This window comes from Elephantulus edwardii, unplaced genomic scaffold, assembly GCF_000299155.1.
Source record: "Elephantulus edwardii isolate Elephantulus edwardi_28Jun2011 unplaced genomic scaffold, EleEdw1.0 scaffold00059, whole genome shotgun sequence".
Lineage (NCBI taxonomy): Eukaryota > Metazoa > Chordata > Mammalia > Macroscelidea > Macroscelididae > Elephantulus > Elephantulus edwardii.
In genome coordinates, this window is record NW_006399809.1 from 11,976,238 (window position 1) to 11,994,919 (window position 18,682).

Consider the following 18,682-nt stretch of genomic DNA (forward strand, 5'->3'; position numbering starts at 1 on the left):
GCAGAAGCGCCGCCGAGGCAGGGAGAGGCGCGCTGCGGCCCAGCCCCCACGCCAGCCTGCGTTAATGGGGGCCGAGCTGGGCCGGCGCCATCCGCCAAGCCAGCCTGATAATAGCCCTGATTAAATGGCGGGGGGATGGCAAACCAAGGCTCCGCCGCCGCCGCGCCGCCGCGCCAGGACCGACAGTGGCCATGGCGTCCTCTCGGGTGTCTGCGCCTTAGCCGGGGGCGGCGGGGGCCGGGGGCGCAGCGCCAGCCTGGGCGTCCAGGGGGCCGCGCGAGGATAGGAGCGAGCTGCTTCCGGTCTCCAACACCCGTGCGCGGGGATCTCCCCAGTGTGGACGCTTCCGCAGCAATCAGTTCCCCTCCAGGGACAGCGCGAGCCGGAGTTCGTGGATCCCGGGGTGCGGCGGGCCCTCCGGGTTCTGGAGAGCCCCGCGCGCGCTGCCTGCGCTCCGAGTCGATTCCTCACTGTGCTCAGGCATCACTCCCGCTATCCTTGTACTTTAGGAAGTCGCTCTCCCGTGCGCACACTACCACATGGCACACGTTCTGCCCAGCCTCTCGGGGAGGTCTGGGCGCAGCTCACAGCTGGAGACACTAAGGCGCGGGTAGACCAACCACCGCACAGACTTTTGGTTGCCAAAACGTGTGTGTACACGGAGACTACGAGTGCTGAGCGAAGGACACACTGACCTGCGCTCACCCGGCGGCCCTCGCTGCGTAATGTGCGGCATATTTCCCGATAATTAAATCCCTGAAGAGAAAAATTACAAAGACTGCTTGGGTCCGCGCCCACGTGCCGCAGCAAAGGTCTTGATTTGATCTATTTGCGCTGTGTCGGGGCTCTCGGGACGCATTCCCTTAGCACGCAGAGAGGGTGGAGGCGAGGTTACATCAATCCGGGCTCTGCTGAAGAGTCCCAGGTCCCTGTGGATGCACAATAGCGGCTCGGAAGCAGCTATTTACAGACAACAGAAAAAGGTAACTAACTCTATCCTCGATGGCCACCTTTTTTTCTAGTCCGGAAGCAAAGTTAGTGGTAAAAATCGGCCAGGGAAGGAGGTTAAGAGTAAGAGGCCAACAAACTTGAGTCACCTAGACTCAGGCCACTTCGTGCTCAACTCGGAAACGTCCTGTGCCCTTCACAAAGTGAGTTACTGAGTCTTCAGAGACACATTTTCTGAAACTTTAAAATACTACCTACCTTAAGCTGTTATTAACATTAAATATTTCACTTAAGGTCCTGGTGCGACGCCTGGTCCTTATTAAAAGCATCACAGATGTATCTGCAAGGCGTTTGAAAAGCAGCATCTCGGAATTGCAAAGCACTATAAACCCTTGGAGCATAAGATTGCTACCCTGTTCACCTTTGTATCCTGCTAAAGAATCCCAAAGCTGAATAGAAACTCTATTGATCCCTGAGGAAAGCCAGGTAGGAGTATCGCCCGCCTTTATTTATTAATTTATCTGTTACTTCACTCAAAAGTCAACTCAGTTTTGATTCAAGGTGTAAAGAGTATCTCAGTTTCAGAATTCTCCAGTGTCCTTCAGTTTCAGAATTCCCCAGTGTCCTTGTCAACCGGTCCACTAAGCCCGGACTTGTTGCGTTTTCATGCAATCGTTTACAGACATTTTGTTGTATAACATTAATTAAAATGGATTCATGTGAATCATTACAATGTCTAATCAAAGGAAAGTCGGTTTCTTTGAAAGGTCCTTAAAATTAGGACTCGCACATCACCTTGATCATATTTAACAGTAGGTCATTCCTAAATTAAAAAGTAGGATTTCCACCCACCCCACCCCCACATGTCATCTAGGCAGGTAGTTTACAACTGTAAAGACTTTACATAATTGCTTCTTTCACTCTGTGCAACATGCTTTTTGAAGTGGGCATTATCATTAATAATTGCATTTTACAGATGTGGAGACTGGACCACACCTACCTCTCCAAGCCAGTGTTTGTGGTGCTGACACCAGCACTTTACTCTCCAAGGACTCTTTTATATTGTCGCTCTGTCTTATTTGTATTTCATACAGCATCAGTAAGACTCTACATCCAAGCCCAGTGCATGGTTTACACATTGGGTTTTCTGCTTTCTTTTGTCTTTTAAATAAACTTCTTAGCTAGGCTTTGAACTCCAAGGACAAGGACAACATCCACATTGTCCCACCCACATCTACCCAGTTCTGACTTAGCATAAATGCAGTTTACATATAAGCTGAATTCTCTATTTCTGCCTTTTCTTTCCCCAAGTCTTTATCTTAGTGTCTGTTTCTTGTGTTTATTATCTGTCTTTTACCAGACTGTCAGGCCCAGGAGGCAGGAATTGTAGGGCTTTAAATACAGTTCTATTCTTGAATTCTCTAACCAGAGTAAGTAGTAATATGCAATACATAAACAAATACTGTCTTTAAAATAAATTATCCACTGCAATCCCAGAGGTGCACGGTTCGAATCCACCAGATACTCTGCTGGAGAAGGAGGGACAGCCTCCTCCTGTACCAGTCAGATCTGATTTGATGGTACACACTAATAATAATAATAATAAAATATGTTTAAAAAATAAATTATCAGAGGCATACATCTTTGCATCCTTCCTTAATACATGTTTTAAGTGTTCTCTGTCATTCCTTGCATTTGAGACTGGACAACCAAGCCCTTCCTGGGATGCATTTTACCCACAGCTGGGAGGTACTAACAAGTTGGTTAATCAGCCACATCTGGGTTGTCTCCCAACAGAAGCTGGTGGCAGGGACCTGCAGAGCTACTTCCTGCCTGGGTCTTTTTCACCTGGATTCCCTAAACCTCAAGACAAGATCTTGGATAGATTATCAACAAGAACAGCTGGCTCTGGTTCTGGGTGGAGGCAGTGCAAAGTGACTAGAGGGTATACAAGGGTGTGTGGAGATGCTCAAGCAATCACCAGACGAAAGCAGGAGGGGTTGGTTGGTGGGAAGCTGAATCATCTTCCAAAACACTGCAGCTGCTGTAGATTTACCTGGGTAGCATTAGAGCTGTATTTGCTCTGCTACCGCGTGCGCGCGCGTGTGTGTGTGTGTGTGTGTGTGTGTACACATACGTGCTCGTGCTCACATGCCTGGGCCACCTGTCTGATGGCAGCTGTGTCCCTCTGCCAGGTATGAAGCCTTCACCCATTCACCATGGTGCCTTTGGGTACCCGTCAACAGAACCTTCATCCTGAAGCTGGGAGCTTCTGTTCATTTTCTCCATAACCGGAATTCAGGCTTCATTCATTCAGTGAGTGCCCTAAGACCCAGTAAGAGCCACGCTTTTGAAGCCAGAAATTTGCATTGAAACCTCCCCTTTGCAGTTTATCCTCCGTGTGATTTCGAAGCAAAGACTAACTTCCTGACAGGGCAGGGCAGGGGGAGAATCTAACATTTAAGAGGAGCCCAGAAAACTCAACAATGTTTATAAAATAATTGGTCATTTTAAAATAAAAATCTATGCCAAAAAATATCCATGGTGTACCAAAATGTGAATTTTTAAATACAGGTAATGCACCCCTTTCCCTGCAGAAAGGTGGCTGAAGAGGAAGGTCTGGGCAAGAAGGTCTGAATTCAGGAGGAGGAAAAAGACGAGAAGAGAAAGGGAGAGAGAGAAAAAAAGAGGACAGAGGGTGGGAGAAGAGTAGCCTTGGGTCCAGTGACCACGTGGCCAGGAAACTTTGCCTTTCGGGGACCACATTGCAAGCTTTGCACCCAACTACAGCGAGGGGGCCCTGCCCCAGCCCAAGGCTAGGAGCGCGTAGAGCCAGTCCCTGCTGTAGCCAGCTCATTGGGATGAATGGGAAACAAGTGGCTGTTGGAAGAGCCAGATAGGGACCTAGAAGAAGGCTTGAAGCCCAGCTCCTGGACATTCCTGCAAACGAGAGGAGATGGCCTTGCGGGCGGGCCGGGGAGGGGGGGCACACCAGGCGACCTCTGGGGTCCCTTGCGTACACCCGTGGCCAGATCACGGAACCTGACCATGCCCATGGCTACCCGCAGCCTGAAGCCTGCGGCCAGGCGGGTTAAAGTCACCATCAGCGCGGGCTCCAAAAAGTTCCTTCACTTCCCAAGGCCTACAGGCACTCCTCTGGCCCTCAGCGCCCGGGGGTGAGAACGCGCTGTGCGCCCTCGGGCCTCCGGGAACCGCGGGAACCCAGCTGCGCCCTCCAGCCACTGCCTCTTGGCTTTGCTCTTCCCTCAGGAACTGGGCGAAGCGTGTCTACCGCAGACTCCGGTCGCCTCCTGGGCAGCCTGAGGCCTGGACTTCCAGGGAGTACTTGGGGCTGACCTGGGAGGGGTCTCTTCTCCCGGGCTGTGGAGTTTGGAGAAAACTTGCCGGGGCGTGTTCTCCGAGGAGAAGTCCAAATCTTGCGGGAAAGAAAGACCCGCAATGGCATGCGCGGATGTGGGCGCTCGCCAGGAACGCATCGCCTCAGCCCCTGAGGGATCGGAGTCGCTCTCTGCAAAAGGTTTTAGGCACCATTTTTGTTGTTGTTGTTCCATAAACCAGTTTTAGCAACGCATGGAGACTGGAAGCATAGCTCTTAAAACATATACCAAAAAAAGCAAGAGAGAGCGCGAGGATGGGATGAGATTTTCAGCCACATTGACTCAGGAAACCTGGGATGCCGCTCCCGTGCTAAGAAACTCTTCTCCAAGGCAGCTGCCACCCCAGCGCCTCCTACACGCGGCGGCACTGAAGGGAGAGGAACACCTTGCCCCTTGTGTCGACCGTGGTGTTGGGGAGACCAGGAGGAAATCTCTCTTGTTGCTCAAGGGTTAGATGTGCGTTAGTGTTCCCTGAGCCTGGGAGCGTTGTGGCCCAAGCAGGAACCCGACCAATTCAGTGCTCGGGATCTATTCACTTTAGCGCAAGAGGCTTCCGATGGGAACTTGGAAGGGAGTCTTGTTGGGAGACAGGATCTTACAGTTCTCCATATAACCAAGCTCTATATGACTAAACGAGAACGTAAAAGCAAAATGAACATTCCAAAATTCACCAACTCTGCTTACGCACCTGAGAATCTTGAAAACTTTAATCTGGAAGTCGTGAGAAAGGAGTTGAGGAATAAGATATGATAAAATGCTGTGTTTATGTCCGTAGTTATGCCAGAGTGGCAGCTACTTTGTCCCAAGTTCTAAAAGAGCATTAGTGCATTAATCCACTGTCATCCTTCACATAAGAAGAATGATTGGCCTCATTTTTAAAGATGATGAAACGGAAGCTTTGCGAATTTGGGTAATTTACACATCTCAGACTGATGCTCGCTAAAGTCAGGATTCAAAACCTTCAAGTTCAATGCACCGTCCAGTGCCCAATAGCTGTCGGCCAGGCTTCAGCCTCAGAAAAGCCTGGGAGGATATGAGCGCTTTGTCCCTTTACTTCGAAGCCTATTAATCCTCGTTAACCCGGAGTTAGTTAAAGGGACCTAAGAGCTCAGCGCTTCCCCCTTGGAGAGGCCTCTGCATTGTCTTTGGCAGCACCTTTCTGCACAGCACCCGTCCCTTGTTTTATTGTGCCTTATTGATTTGCCAGAGTAATAAATGTAAGAGGAGGGGCAGTGCGCCCCCATAATCACTTCGTAGCCTCGGTTTTACGGCTGTGGTTTCAGCACCACCAAGATGCATCGCTTGTTAGGGCCCCCTAAATGGCTCACATTTTGCGCTGGGGTTCGTGTTCAAAGACCTTTCGATTCCTCTGGTTAGCCACTTATCTCTCTGAGCGCTCAGTTTTTTCAGATTCTTCCTCGGATAGAGAACATGTGGGCATTTGGAAATGGGTTTGGAGCAATTTGTTTAGTCTTTCTCTTGTTTCTTCTTTTTTTTTTTTTAAACTGTTCTTCTTATGGAATTATTTAAAATTATAGTTTGAACCATTAAGGTAACTAAGATTCGTCTTTTCCTGAGAGGAAATTCCATAGCAAGATTTTGTCTTTTTAAATGGAATTATAAATCCTTTGCAAGTTTTTTTGAAAATGAACTTGAGAACAAACAGGACGTGGGAAGTCCTGGTGAAGAATGAACATAGGTTGCAATAACCAATACCCTCATCCTCCTCACCTCCCACCTTCTAGAAGAAACCACATTTTTTTTTAAGGAAGTCTCCCTTACAGGGTAAACCCTTACCATTACCCAATACAACAGTGTCTGTCATACATTAAAAATGTAACTCTTGTTCTATTGACACGTCTGTTTGGTGTATGTTTGAGCAATCACACTTTGAGAACAGAAGTTCCTGGGTTATTCCAAAACACCTTTGAATCAGATTCAAGATCATAAACTGAGGCTCAGAGGCATTCTGATTCTTGCTATGGTTTAATCTCAAAACGCAGCGGGAGTTCACTGATTAAGGGACTGTTGGCTAAACTGTGACCAAGGGCCTGGTCTGGAGCGCTACACTGGGGTCTGCCTTAAGGGACACCCCCTTTCACTCGAGCAATTAGAGTTGAATTTTATTTCCATCAACAAACTTCTAAGGTTTCAGTAATCTGCCAAAATATTTAGGCAGGTGTACTTTTTCCAGTCTATGCATTTTACACTTCAACAATATTATCTGAATACGTTTCTTAGCAACTTGTTTTGAAAATAAAACAAAAATATGAGCAAACATACACACACACACAAATTAAGGACACAAGATGACAGAAATCCCCCCCCCCCTCCAATTACTGCAGTGTATTCCGATTCATAGTGACTCTACAGGACAGGGCAATACTCTTCCTTATGGGTTTCTAAGGCTTTATAATCCTTCTGCAGCACAGCAGCTGGTGGATTCTAACTGCTGAACTTTCTGTTAGCAGCTTTTAACCCTGGTTTCCACAAGGTTCCTCCACGTGATGAAGTCATGACGCTCCCAGATGGACGTAAGGCACCTACTTTGACTTTTTTGTTTGTTTTTTCCTGTAGATTTAGTTCAGGAATTGGGGAGCTGAGAGGTAGTGAGATGAGAAAGACTACTAGGAAATGGGGGACTCTCTCCTCCACCACCACTCCAGGCCCACCAAGAGGTTCCTAATCACCAGACCAACTGACTGGGAAGAGTGCAAATATTTACATGTACAGCTTTGAGTGTGTTTGAGGCTGAGTTTACCCGGCTCCAAGTGAAGCGGATTATCCTGCGAATTCAGAGAATGTGAGTTATTCAGACTCAACCAGACCAGTGGGACGCCCCCCTCCCAAGGTTTTGGGGAGTCTTGGTCACAGTCAAGTCACAAAGGGAGGGCGTTCCAGGTCCGCCAAGAGGCTGTAGGAGCGCGCTGAACCCCGCGTGGCGCGGTCTCTGCCGATACCCGATACCCGCACCACACCCGGTCAGTTCCCGCAGTCAGCCGCAACCCTGAACCGCGCCTTCCCCTCTGCCCCAGCCCCAGTGTCTCTCCTGGAAAGAGGAACTTCAGAAGAAAGATACTCTTGTGCCCAGCAGAAGCCACCATCCTGAGAGCAGCATCCAGCCAATCAATGCTCGCAGCTCATTCGTAATCTTTTGCAGCGCTGCATCCCCAGTCTCCTAAAGTCAGTCAGAAGGCGGACAAATAGACTGTGGGGGCCCACAAGCGCGCGGGGGAGGAGGGAACCGTCCCGGGGGCACACCGCGCACAGGGACTCATCTAGCAGTTGGTCCAGGGCGGCTTTGTGGCGCAGGGCTCTGCGCTACACAGCGCTTCCCAACTTTCTAGAACTTAAGTGAGCGGTAGTAAAAGACCACGGGAAGCAATACACTCCCGGGCTTCCTCCAGGCTAGCTTCCGAGGCCCCAGACCTCAGTTGTTAGACCGCGCCTAAGGTGCTCTCCCCGGGGAGGACGCACTGCCCCTCACCAGGGACGGTAACACCAGGCAAGGGGCGTAGGCCCAAGCGGACAGCTCCCCTTTTAGTGGTTCCCACTAGGTAGTGTGAGGGGCCACACGGACGCCTAGTCCCAGGCGCGCCCTCCCGGCCTGGCCGGCCCCGCCCCCGGCGGCCATGGGGAGGCAGTGACGTGGGGCGGCTCTGAGTGGCTGCGGGCGGCGGGTAGCAAATTAAGACGCAGGGCGGCAGGCGTCGGGCACAGTGTCCTCGGCACCGTGTCCCGCTCGGAACGCCCCCCGCCCGCGGCGCTCGCTCGCGGGGTGACGGCGACCGTGCAGCTCCAGCACTCCGGACTGTATCCAGTGAGGACGTAAGCCTGCGCCGCGGCAGGGTGTGCCGTGACCCCCGGGTTGCGTGCAGCAGATGCTGGGCTCGGCCTCAGAGACGCACAACCTTCAGGTCGTGGTGCAACCTCAGGCCGCGGTGCCCGCACGTGTGGCGGAGCCAGGGCTGCTCCTGTCACTTGCTCTCTGACTAAGTTTGGAGTCGGCGCGGCTCTGAAGCTACGCGGGGAGGAGAGGAGAGGCGCGCAGAGCTCAGGGGCAGTGGAGACAACGCGTGTGGAGTCCCCACGCTCGGGGACCTAAACGCTCTTGGGGACCTGGCCCTGCACTGCGGGTCTTTTGTCCCCTTTGGAGAAACTGGACAGCTGACCCCTCTCGGGGGCCATGGAGTTCACGGCGTCGCCCAAACCCCAGCTCTCCTCGCGTGCCAACGCCTTCTCTATCGCAGCGCTCATGTCGAGCGGAGGCTCCAAGGAAAAGGAGGTCGCGGAGAACACTATCAAGCCCCTGGGTGAGTCGGCCTGCCTGTGGCCCTCCGAGGACATGGGCGCTCTCGCTCGCTGTCTGTATGTCTGTGTATATTTTGCACGGCTGTTTGTCCTCTGCCGCTTGGCCGCAGGAGGATCATCAGAATAACGGACGTCACCAGTGGCCACTTTACCACACTCAGGCCAGCAACAGATCCTCTAGCTATAGTCACAAGTCCTAAGTGGGAGATTTTTCTCTTTTTGGCCCAAGTTTTCTCTGGAGGTGCCCTCTTATACACGGTCCGTTATATACTACAGCTATGGCATCTAGTGTGGGGCCTTTCTGATACCTGTCTGTCCTGGTACTGAATCAGGCTTGTGCGAATGTGTATGTACATAGGTTATTGAACGCAAGGGGTTCTTTTCCGTTGTCAATTGCCAGTAAAACAGACGGATTGCAATATTCAGAACATATTGCGGATCTGGGTGAACTTAGAGAAGCCTCTCAAAATCTGCCTCCCGTGAAAGAGTGGTCATTGGATTGGAAATTAATCTACTTCACATAATACTTTTGCAAAGTTACAAGATTTTCACATTCAAAACAATTTACACATAGTTACTAGTAAGCCGGCAACTTGGGATATAGTTTACATCTAACTATGAAAATACTGTTTCAAAGAGGTAAATGCTAATCCCAGAAAGATGCCTTTCCCGTCCTGGTAAACAGACAGTTTAAGGTATGATTTACATATGATTGAGAAAAACTAGTATCGGACAGGTAAAAGCTAATCCAGGAAAGATGCATTTCCCGTCCTGGTTAACAGGCATTTTAAAGTACTTTACATGACTAAAGAAAGAGAAGTAGGATTCTAGGGCAAAGCAACCAGTTTTGTAGGCTAGAGGCACCTGATGTCAGTTTTACAACTATACCATGTATTTGAATAATTCTGATCTTATGAGTACCACCCTAACATATGTGTGTGTGTGTGTGTGTGTGCGCGCGCGCGCGCGCGCGTACATGGAAAACTATTTGTCCAGGAATAAATAATAATGAAACACCTTTTAAACCATAACAAGAGTTACAAGACATGTTATATTAATTTATGCATTTGAAAGCAAGAAGATACAAAGAGAAGTCACAAAAAAGTCAGTTGAAATTTTTATTTCCCCCGAAACGTGAATAGACTAAACAGAGTCAGCTCTTTAAAAACAGAGCTGAAATTTCTCATTCGAAATGAGATCGAATTAGCCAATTGGTCCGCCGTGAACATTTTTTTTTGTCCCAGAAGCTCCAGGCTTATCAGTAAGACATCATTTTATAACTGCCATTATTTTCGATTGAGGTTGGCAAAAACATTAACCAGTAACCGTTTCCTAAATTCCTCAACTTTCAGTTACACTGTTTATGTAACAATTTTTACCATTTATAGCAGAGTAAAAGGAGAATAGAGATTCTGTTCCCCTCGCCCAAGAGAGCTGAGTGTGAAGGAAACTGCCCAAGATAAAGTGGGTTCTGAAGAAAACAAAAATCCTTTTACAAATTAAGGAGAAATGCATAACCTTTGGAAAGAAATATTTTTGTCATTGCCTTCTGGCGCCCCAGGAAGTTAAGTACTCCCTATTCTAATGGTAAACAATCTATGAAAACCACAAATAGTAAACTTAATTTATTCTTTTTCTAATTTATTCTAGCTCTCCTATTTTCTCCTTCCTTTTCTGTGCCATTCCCAACACATTAAACAGATCTAAATTAGTAGTAATAGAAAGAAAAAAGAAGAAAATGAGTCTGAGTGAAGAGAAAACAGAGAACTAAAATCCCTGTAGCAAATTGCAAGGAAGGAAGTGGAAGCAGGAATGTGGGCCAAAAGCCTCCCATTTCCCCTTCCCTCATTCTTCCCATTTACCCCTAAATCTAAATCTAAACCTGACAAAAAATTAAAACGTTAAATCAAATGAGCCACAATTATTTAGAAATAAATTCATTATCATTTTAAATATTAAATGTGAGCAACTTTCAACAATGTTCATTCCTTTTTAGGGATACCTGAATTGTGCACAAATCCCTCCCTTTTCAGTTTGGTATCTAGCAGGAAATGAATATCTTGATTTAAAATTTCTGACAGAACTGTAGGTAATGGATTGAAAAAATGTTAAAGCGTCACTGTCATTTTGACATTGTTTCCTTCATTATTTGCCTGAGAAAAGCCACTTCCTATTAAAATAATGAACTGTAAAGCAGTTGCCAGCTCTCTGTACACACTTCCTCTATCTCTCATCATCATCATCATCATTTGTAAAATAAGGTTCTCTGTGCTTTTGAGAGGGATTCTAGAAGAATGAGTAGGTATTCTTCTCGCTTACATGGTTCACAGAGAAATAAGTACTGACTGATAACCGAAGATTCCAGCATGAGAAGAATTGAAAGGTCTATCAAGGGAGTATGTGATACCTTAGAACACTAGGAAAATATAGAAGCAAATTTGTATGGTTGGGACCCACAGAGCCTTGAGAATATCCATTTCAGCATAGTTTTTTAGAAGAACTGCTCCAGACCCTTAACACATTCTAGATCATTCTCTTTCTCCTCTACTTCCCAATCCTGAGACTTTAGTCATTTTAGGATAGGGAGCCAGCTTTCCCCACCAGTTTTAAAATAAGAAACTAAAATGAAAGACATTTGATAATTTCCTATAAAGATGTAATGCACATATGTTTCTAAAAGTATTAGTAGAAAATAAGATGTTCCTGTTTCCCTTGCTTTTAACTTTAAAGAGAAGGGGATAAGATTATCAATTTAACTTAGTCTTAAAATATTTTCATGCACTTGATTATTACTGGAAGAGAATAAAATGTGAAAGTGCAACAGTTTTGTTTCTCTATTTCTTGCTTGCCTGCCTGAGGTCAAGAAGAGTGGGGAGTAATTAAATATATGTTTTTTTATATGCGTGTTGTATGTATATGTCCAATTGTATGTATGTACACATGAACATTCAGAATTTTGAAGACACTGAAAGATCAACTTCTCATTGCAAACTCAAATAGTTTCTTTTTCACTGCATGGGAGATAATGAGGACAATTATCGAAGTCCCTCTGTATTCCATCAAAGTGACTGGTGTAGTCTCAGGCCCTTATCAGCTGAGGAGGAGAACATTTGGCTCATAGACTGTGGCATTCTAGCCTGATGCTGATGGCAAAGCAGTTTTTTCATTTTCATTAATATTCTGCCATCCTGAAGTTGGAACCATTTTCTCCACTTTCAGGCTCTTTTTTTATTAATGGTGGGGAGACACATAAAATACCCCTAATTGTTCCAAGCCTATTTAAAAAAAAAAAAAAATGACCAGAGAGCCTTTTCCTGTTATTCAGCAAGATGTGTGCTGGGGTCTTTTAAAAAGTCTCAGAATGGCAAGAATGTAAAAACGATCTAATCATATTCTGTTCTCTAAATGGGGAGGACACTGAGGGCCAGTGGTTTCTTCCATTTCCTGCCCCCTGTCATTCTCTCTTACTGAGAGAGGAAGTGAAGAGGAGCAGGGAAATTTCCTCCCAAATGGAGGAGGAGAGTGCTTGCAGGACTCCCTTAGTCTCTAAGGAGAAAATCCTCCAGGTTGGCAAAAAGGCAAGACTGTCTCATAAACTGTGGAGTCTAGAACTTTGGAGGGACAGTTAGAGGTATTTTTGTTCTTTATCTTTCCAGTTACCCTCATTTCCTTTCTCTACCACACATTTTAACTCCCCAAAGTGAGTTTCAGTGTTGGTGATAAGAAGTCTTGTCTCCAGAACCCTATGTGTGCAGCATGCATGCACTGGAAGTGGGGAACTGGGAGGCCGTGTTCTGTATGTGTAGCAATGAGTCATCTCTGCTGTTCTGAAGTTTCTGAGTTTGACTTTGAAAAAAAAAAAGCAAAGCCAAGTGCCAGTTTCAGTTGTGCTGCTATTTTCCCAAATATTTCCTTGATTGACAGATCAGCTGTCATTCTCTTTCCCACCAGAGCAATTTGTGGAGAAGTCATCGTGTGCTCAGCCCTTGGGTGAGCTGACCAGCCTGGATGCCCACGGGGAATTTGGTGGTGGCAGCAGCCATGGCAGCAGCAGCCCGTCTTCCACCACTCTGTGTACTGAACCTCTGATCCCTACCACCCCAATCATGCCCAGCGAGGAGATGGCCAAAATTGCCTGCAGCCTGGAGACCAAGGAGCTGTGGGACAAATTCCATGAGCTGGGCACGGAAATGATCATCACCAAGTCGGGCAGGTAGCTGGTCCTGAGTGGGCCGGGAGTGGGGCACAGGGATGGAGTCTTGTGTATATCCAGGAACTGATGAAATGTGCTGGGCTTGGAGAACCTTTGTTGTAAGGATGGCAGCTTGTCTTCAGTTTGCCTTTGAAAGCAGAAAGATTTGGAAGGAAACCCTGTGGTTTTCATTCTCTGCAATGGGGAGAGCCACTCCAGCTTTAAAGAGAAGGGCACATGGGCCATGATTGCAGGTCCGGAGGGTATTAAGTGGGAATCTGAAGGGAGGAGGGAACTGATGGTGAGAGGAGGGATGGTATTGGAGACATCTCTGGTATACACTAAGGGTGCGATGTAGGTTTTAAGGACTTTGAGAAAGTTCTGACTCCCAGCAGTTCTATGTGTAGCAGATCATACCACTGCCTGGACCTCCAGCATCCTCACAATCCTTACATACAGATTGAGCTCACTGTTGCAGATGCTGTGTGAATCCATATTTTTAAGGGTCTTCTTTATCCCTATTGCACTATACCAAATACAATGTGCTTCTCCAGGAACTGGCCTCTCTTGTATTCACAATGTGTAAGACAGAATCTCACCATCCTTGCTTCCTGACTGTGTTTATTTAAAGACAGATTTGTGCCTTTTTCTAGAACAGATACTCAGAATTATTCACCAGCACCATGATTCAAGTGCCTCAACTCTTTCAGTCTCCCTTATTTATTGTCCACCTTTCACATGCAGATGAGGAAATTGAAAATATTATGCCTTGAATCTGGAACACTTTAGTTTTCAAGATGACTGCTTTGTAAGATATCATTTTTAGCAGATTTGCTCAGTACAGATACTTCACTTGATTTCTTGACTGCTGGTTGTGGATCCAAGTAAAAGGAAATCCTTGACAACTTCAATCTTTTCGAAATTTCTCCTGATGTTGTATATTGATCCTGCTGTGAGGATTTTTTATTTGCTTTATATTAAATTGTAATCAATACTGGAGATTGTCATCTTTGACCATCACCAGTAAGTGCTAAAAATCTACACTCAGCTAGTAAGTTCATATCATCTTCAGATTGTGGGTAGTTAAGAGACTTTCCTTAACTTTGATGGTATGCTGTTCTTAATATAGCTCACAAACACATTGAGTAAGTATAGGGAAAAAATAAATACAACTTTCATGCACATATTTCCTGATTTTAAACCACATCGTACTCCCTTGTTTTGTTGTAACAAAACCTCTTAGTTGGTCTATGGACAATTTCTTCATGAGCACAATTAAATGTTCTGGCATTCTCATTCTCCTCAGGGCTATCCATAATTTGTTATGATCCATGTAGTCCATGCTTTCACAAAATCAGTAAAAAGCCATGCGTGTATCTTTCTGTAATTCTCCTTTAGCCAAGATCCATATGCTAGCAGCGATGATATCCCTTATTCTATATCATTTTCTGTACCTGGCTTGAATTTTTGAAATTCTCTAACTGCTGTGGAACCAGTTTTGAGTTATCTTCAGCAGAACTTTACTTGTGTGTGTGAGTGAGGTAAGTGAGCGTAGTTACACTTTTTATGGCCTCAGTTTGTAGAAGCTGCAAGCTCCAACTGAAGAATAAAACTCTGGGTAGGAGATAGTTCTTTGCCCAGAAATTTGAAAAAAGATGCCCAAGAGGAAAGGGTGCTATCTTCATGGGTTCCAGAGTGAGTGGCAGGTGTGGGCTGGCTCACAACAGAGAGAAGGCTGAGGAAGTCTGTCAGTGGCGTTCTAAGACTGGTCTCATCAGCTCTGGATCCTGGAAAATATCTTCTGTAACCCAATCAGTGAGTCTGGCTTCTCCACCAAGTTCTTTACTGGGGTGCTGATGGATTGCAGGACTCTTTTGCTAACAAAAACAGGTAGGATTTCCCTCGAGGTAATTTTCAAAAAAATTTACCAATTACAAAGGACTGACTGGTTCTTAACGTGATCTAGGCTGATCTCCTTGGGGCTCTTACTGGAACACAAGGAGTGGGGGAGGAGGACCTAGCTAGTGTGAGCTTGGCCAATTCTTTTTGTCTCCACTGTTAGGAGGATGTTTCCCACCATCCGGGTCTCATTTTCTGGAGTAGATCCTGAAGCCAAGTACATAGTTCTGATGGACATTGTTCCTGTGGACAACAAGAGGTACCGCTATGCTTACCATCGGTCCTCCTGGCTGGTGGCTGGCAAGGCTGACCCTCCACTGCCCGCCAGGTTGGTGTCTGCGTGTTTCTCATAAAATGTTCCTTTTAACATCTATCTCTGCCTCGGCTGTTTGAGTTTTAAGTGTGTCTGCTTTTGAAGCTGTGGGCTCTCGTAAAAAAATTTTCTGGTCTGACTATAACAAGCATGAGTTAATCTCAGAGAAAGACAGCTTGCTCACAGACACAACACTTAATTTTTAACTTTCCTCATCGTTTATTTCAAAGTTTTCCCTAAATTAGAACCTAAGTGTATGTTAGACGTCATGATTTGTTTCATACTCTATTACCATTTCTATTTGGCAACATGTAACCACAGATAGCATGCCCTCCAACCCTTTTCAGAAGGGTATGGTTGCTTACACTTAGTATTTGTTAACAATATATCTGCACATTATTATATTTGACATAACAAAATTATTTTGAGTACAATTTAGTTGTTTTTGGCTAGTAAGGGCTTCAACAATTTTAGCTAATAAAAGCAAACGTTTTTCCCCTCTAATACGTTTAGTAGATGAATGTAATTCAACATCAGGTTAATATTCTTTTATGTGAAATATTCCTCATTTAACATTTTAGGAATCATGTGTTTATTTTAAGAAACTACCTTTTCTTTGGGGCTGCTTTGTGGGTAGGGAGGATACTGCATACATTTACTTACTATCTGAAGGAGGAGCGCTAAAAGTTACAAGTATCTTGTCCATACTCCATACTTCAGCATGTTGTTGTTGTTATGTACCATCGAGTTGCCTGCGACTCATAGCGGCCCTATGTACAACATCCCTAAACTCTGCTCTGTCTTGTGCCAATCGCACTGTCTCTGACACACCCATCCCAATTACCCCAGTCACTGAATCAATCCAACTCATAGGGGGCCTTCCCCTTCTGCACTGTCCCTCCACTCTACCAAGCATTATGTCCCTCTCCAAGGACCTGTCCCTCCTTGCAACATGTCCAAAGTATGTTAGATGGAGCCTTAGAATCCTTGCCTAAACCAGTGAATATTACCTGACTTTACATATGAGAAGGGATCCCTGGTGGTGTAGTGTATAGTGAGCTGTGAAACTAAACCCCAAAGCTGCTACATTCTAAGTGGTTTGAATCCACCAGAAGCTTTGTATTGGGCAGGCTCTTTCTGTCTCCCATAGGGAATCACAGATTCTGCTATGTACCCATGCAAGGTTCTCTTAGTTAGAGTCAACTACAAGGCAATGGGTGGGTTACATTTGAGTCCTAAGACCAAGTCTCAGTGCCAGAGAGAGAATTTACTTAAATTCTCAAATCTAGTTTTAAAGTTATTTTTTATTCTTTTTAAGAATCTTTGTCAAAACACAGAATCAATATAGACAATTATACCTACAGTTATTAATCATATTACTTGAGCTTACAGTATGCTAAGTAGGGTAGAGAAGAGAATAAAAAGTCTTTCTCACAAGAGACAATGAAGAACTCTTCTAAGTTAGTATATTAAATAATAGTCAGGCCTAAAACAATTTTTTAAAAAGTTCCTGGTTAAAAAATTTGAGCAATATTCACTAGTTTGGAAGACATTAAATTGAATAGAATTAGTGGGTTTTATTACTTACTATGAAGTAGCCAATTTTCTTGAGTTTTCTTGGCTGAGGGGGTATTTGCAATATTGTCTCAAACCAGAAACAGATGAAAAGAATTTAAGCAGATCCATATTTTACAAAGAACTTATTTCCCATTTTTTTCTTTATAATGTCTTTCATCTAAAAAGTTGGTAGCTTATTTGCTATACATTTTTCCCCATCTGATGGTATGAGAACTGGTGCAGGCTAGCAGGCCTTTGGAATATGAAATACCTTGTTTATGTTACTAATCTGTTCTGAAGTAGGCCTCAGACTAACACACTATCTCAGCTGAAGCATGTGTAAGCAATTGCTGGAATTTTAAGTCCTAGGGACTTAAGAGAGGCAGGACTTCCCATATACATTTTAAGTTATCTAAGTCAGCTTATTTATACTGATATTAGATAAACATGTTTAGTGCATTGTGGGAGAAAATATTCCAGATAATTTAAGCAACTCTCTTATTATCGTTAAAACAAATAGTTTGGTGTATTTTCTAGCTACATAAGGGAAAAATATGGAACTTGGGAGACAATAATTTTTTGTTCGGATGGAGGGGAATTCCTTGGCATTCTAGGTCTTTAAAGTATTTTTACTTCACCTTGAAAAATTAATGGGCCAGTTGTATTAATCAAAAGAAATAATGCTTGAAATCTTTCAGTTATAAAGATATGCATGATCTAAAGTAGTTACATTTGCATATGGGACATTTCCTTTTATTTTAAATATGAAACTGATCAATCAAACAGACAAGCATTTCAACCTACAAGGTCTTCTGTAGGTCCATTAAGAATTTCTAGTGCTATCAGCCTTTTCCTGCTATTTTGCTTCTTGTGATCTCTGTGAATTTCAGCATTTGAGTCAATCTCATCTTAGTCCTCTGTGTAACACACCACAATACTGAATTATCATCCTTTACGTGAATATTCCAAAGAAAGGTTTACAATTTTTTTCTTTCCTATTCCAGTTCCTCATAATATCACTGAGAAATTTAAAAAAACCAACTATTTTTATCATTCATATGTTGTTTTTCATGCAGGTGCATGGTTTTTCCTTAATGTTTCATTTACATTATATTTTATTCATGTACAAGCAATCTTTTATCTAATTATAAGTATCTTATATACGTTTAGATTAAAATTGCTTGTTACATAAACTTATTACTAGTAAAAAAATTCCAGTTGTGACCTTCCATAACATTTCTGAGGATTAACAGGAGGAAACTGTCCATATCAGAGTATCTGGTGGATCCGAACCACATGAGACATGGAGATGTGTGGTTTGGTTGGCTGTGCAGCAAATTATGGACTTTGCCATTACAGCTCATTAGCCAATGGCATAGACAAAGGAATGTCTTCTCTTTCATTAATTCTGTGGTCTCTCATTGACTTTTTAAAGACTTTGGAGACATGAGACCATAATTGAGATGCAGAATGAATTGTGCTTAGTGTTATGGTTATAGGATAAATTTGCATTTAACACTGAGTGAGGATAAGATGGGGTTATACATAGCAGCTGCTTAATGGATAATAAAAGATTTCCATTTTTTAGTTACTTTTTTCACAAATGGCATCCACTTCCTAAACAACATGCTTCTAGAAACTATGAACTTTGAGAAACAATAGTTAAAGAAAGGCTTCAGGTCTTTTGCTTATAGGGTCACTATGAGTTGACTCCATGGCAATCAGCAATACCAACAATTTGGAGTTTATCTAATTGGTTTTCATTCAGTGAACACTTAAACAGATGATGAATGTAGAAGTGTTTAAGGTATTGAAAAGAGCAATAGGCTCTGAATTCTCATCTGTAAACTGGAAAGTTCCTGTGTTTCTATGTCAAAATTACTGTCTTATGTCTCTAAAGAACACAGCCATTAAATTGAGTCACTTTTAAGTACATCATTCTCTAGAAGTGTTTGAGTGTTGGTTTTTTAAAAATTCTTTGTCTTCATTGCTTTTTCTTACTAGTAGGAGATTGTCAAGTAGGTAGTTTAACTTAACCTACAACAATAAAAGTGCGTATGTGAC

The 18,682-nt window shown here is 44.4% G+C and overlaps 1 protein-coding gene across 1 annotated transcript in view; it reads left to right on the top strand.

Moving 5' to 3' along the window:
• Positions 1 to 8,531: 8,531 nt before the first annotated feature.
• Positions 8,532 to 18,682, top strand: part of TBX20 (T-box 20) — an 80,000-nt gene continuing 69,849 nt past the window's right edge. The window contains exons 1-3 of the mRNA XM_006887595.1: positions 8,532 to 8,659; positions 12,609 to 12,870; positions 14,912 to 15,076. Coding sequence (XP_006887657.1) covers positions 8,533 to 8,659; positions 12,609 to 12,870; positions 14,912 to 15,076 — 554 coding nt within the window. The 5' untranslated portion in view covers position 8,532. The remainder of the gene's footprint in view (positions 8,660 to 12,608; positions 12,871 to 14,911; positions 15,077 to 18,682) is intronic.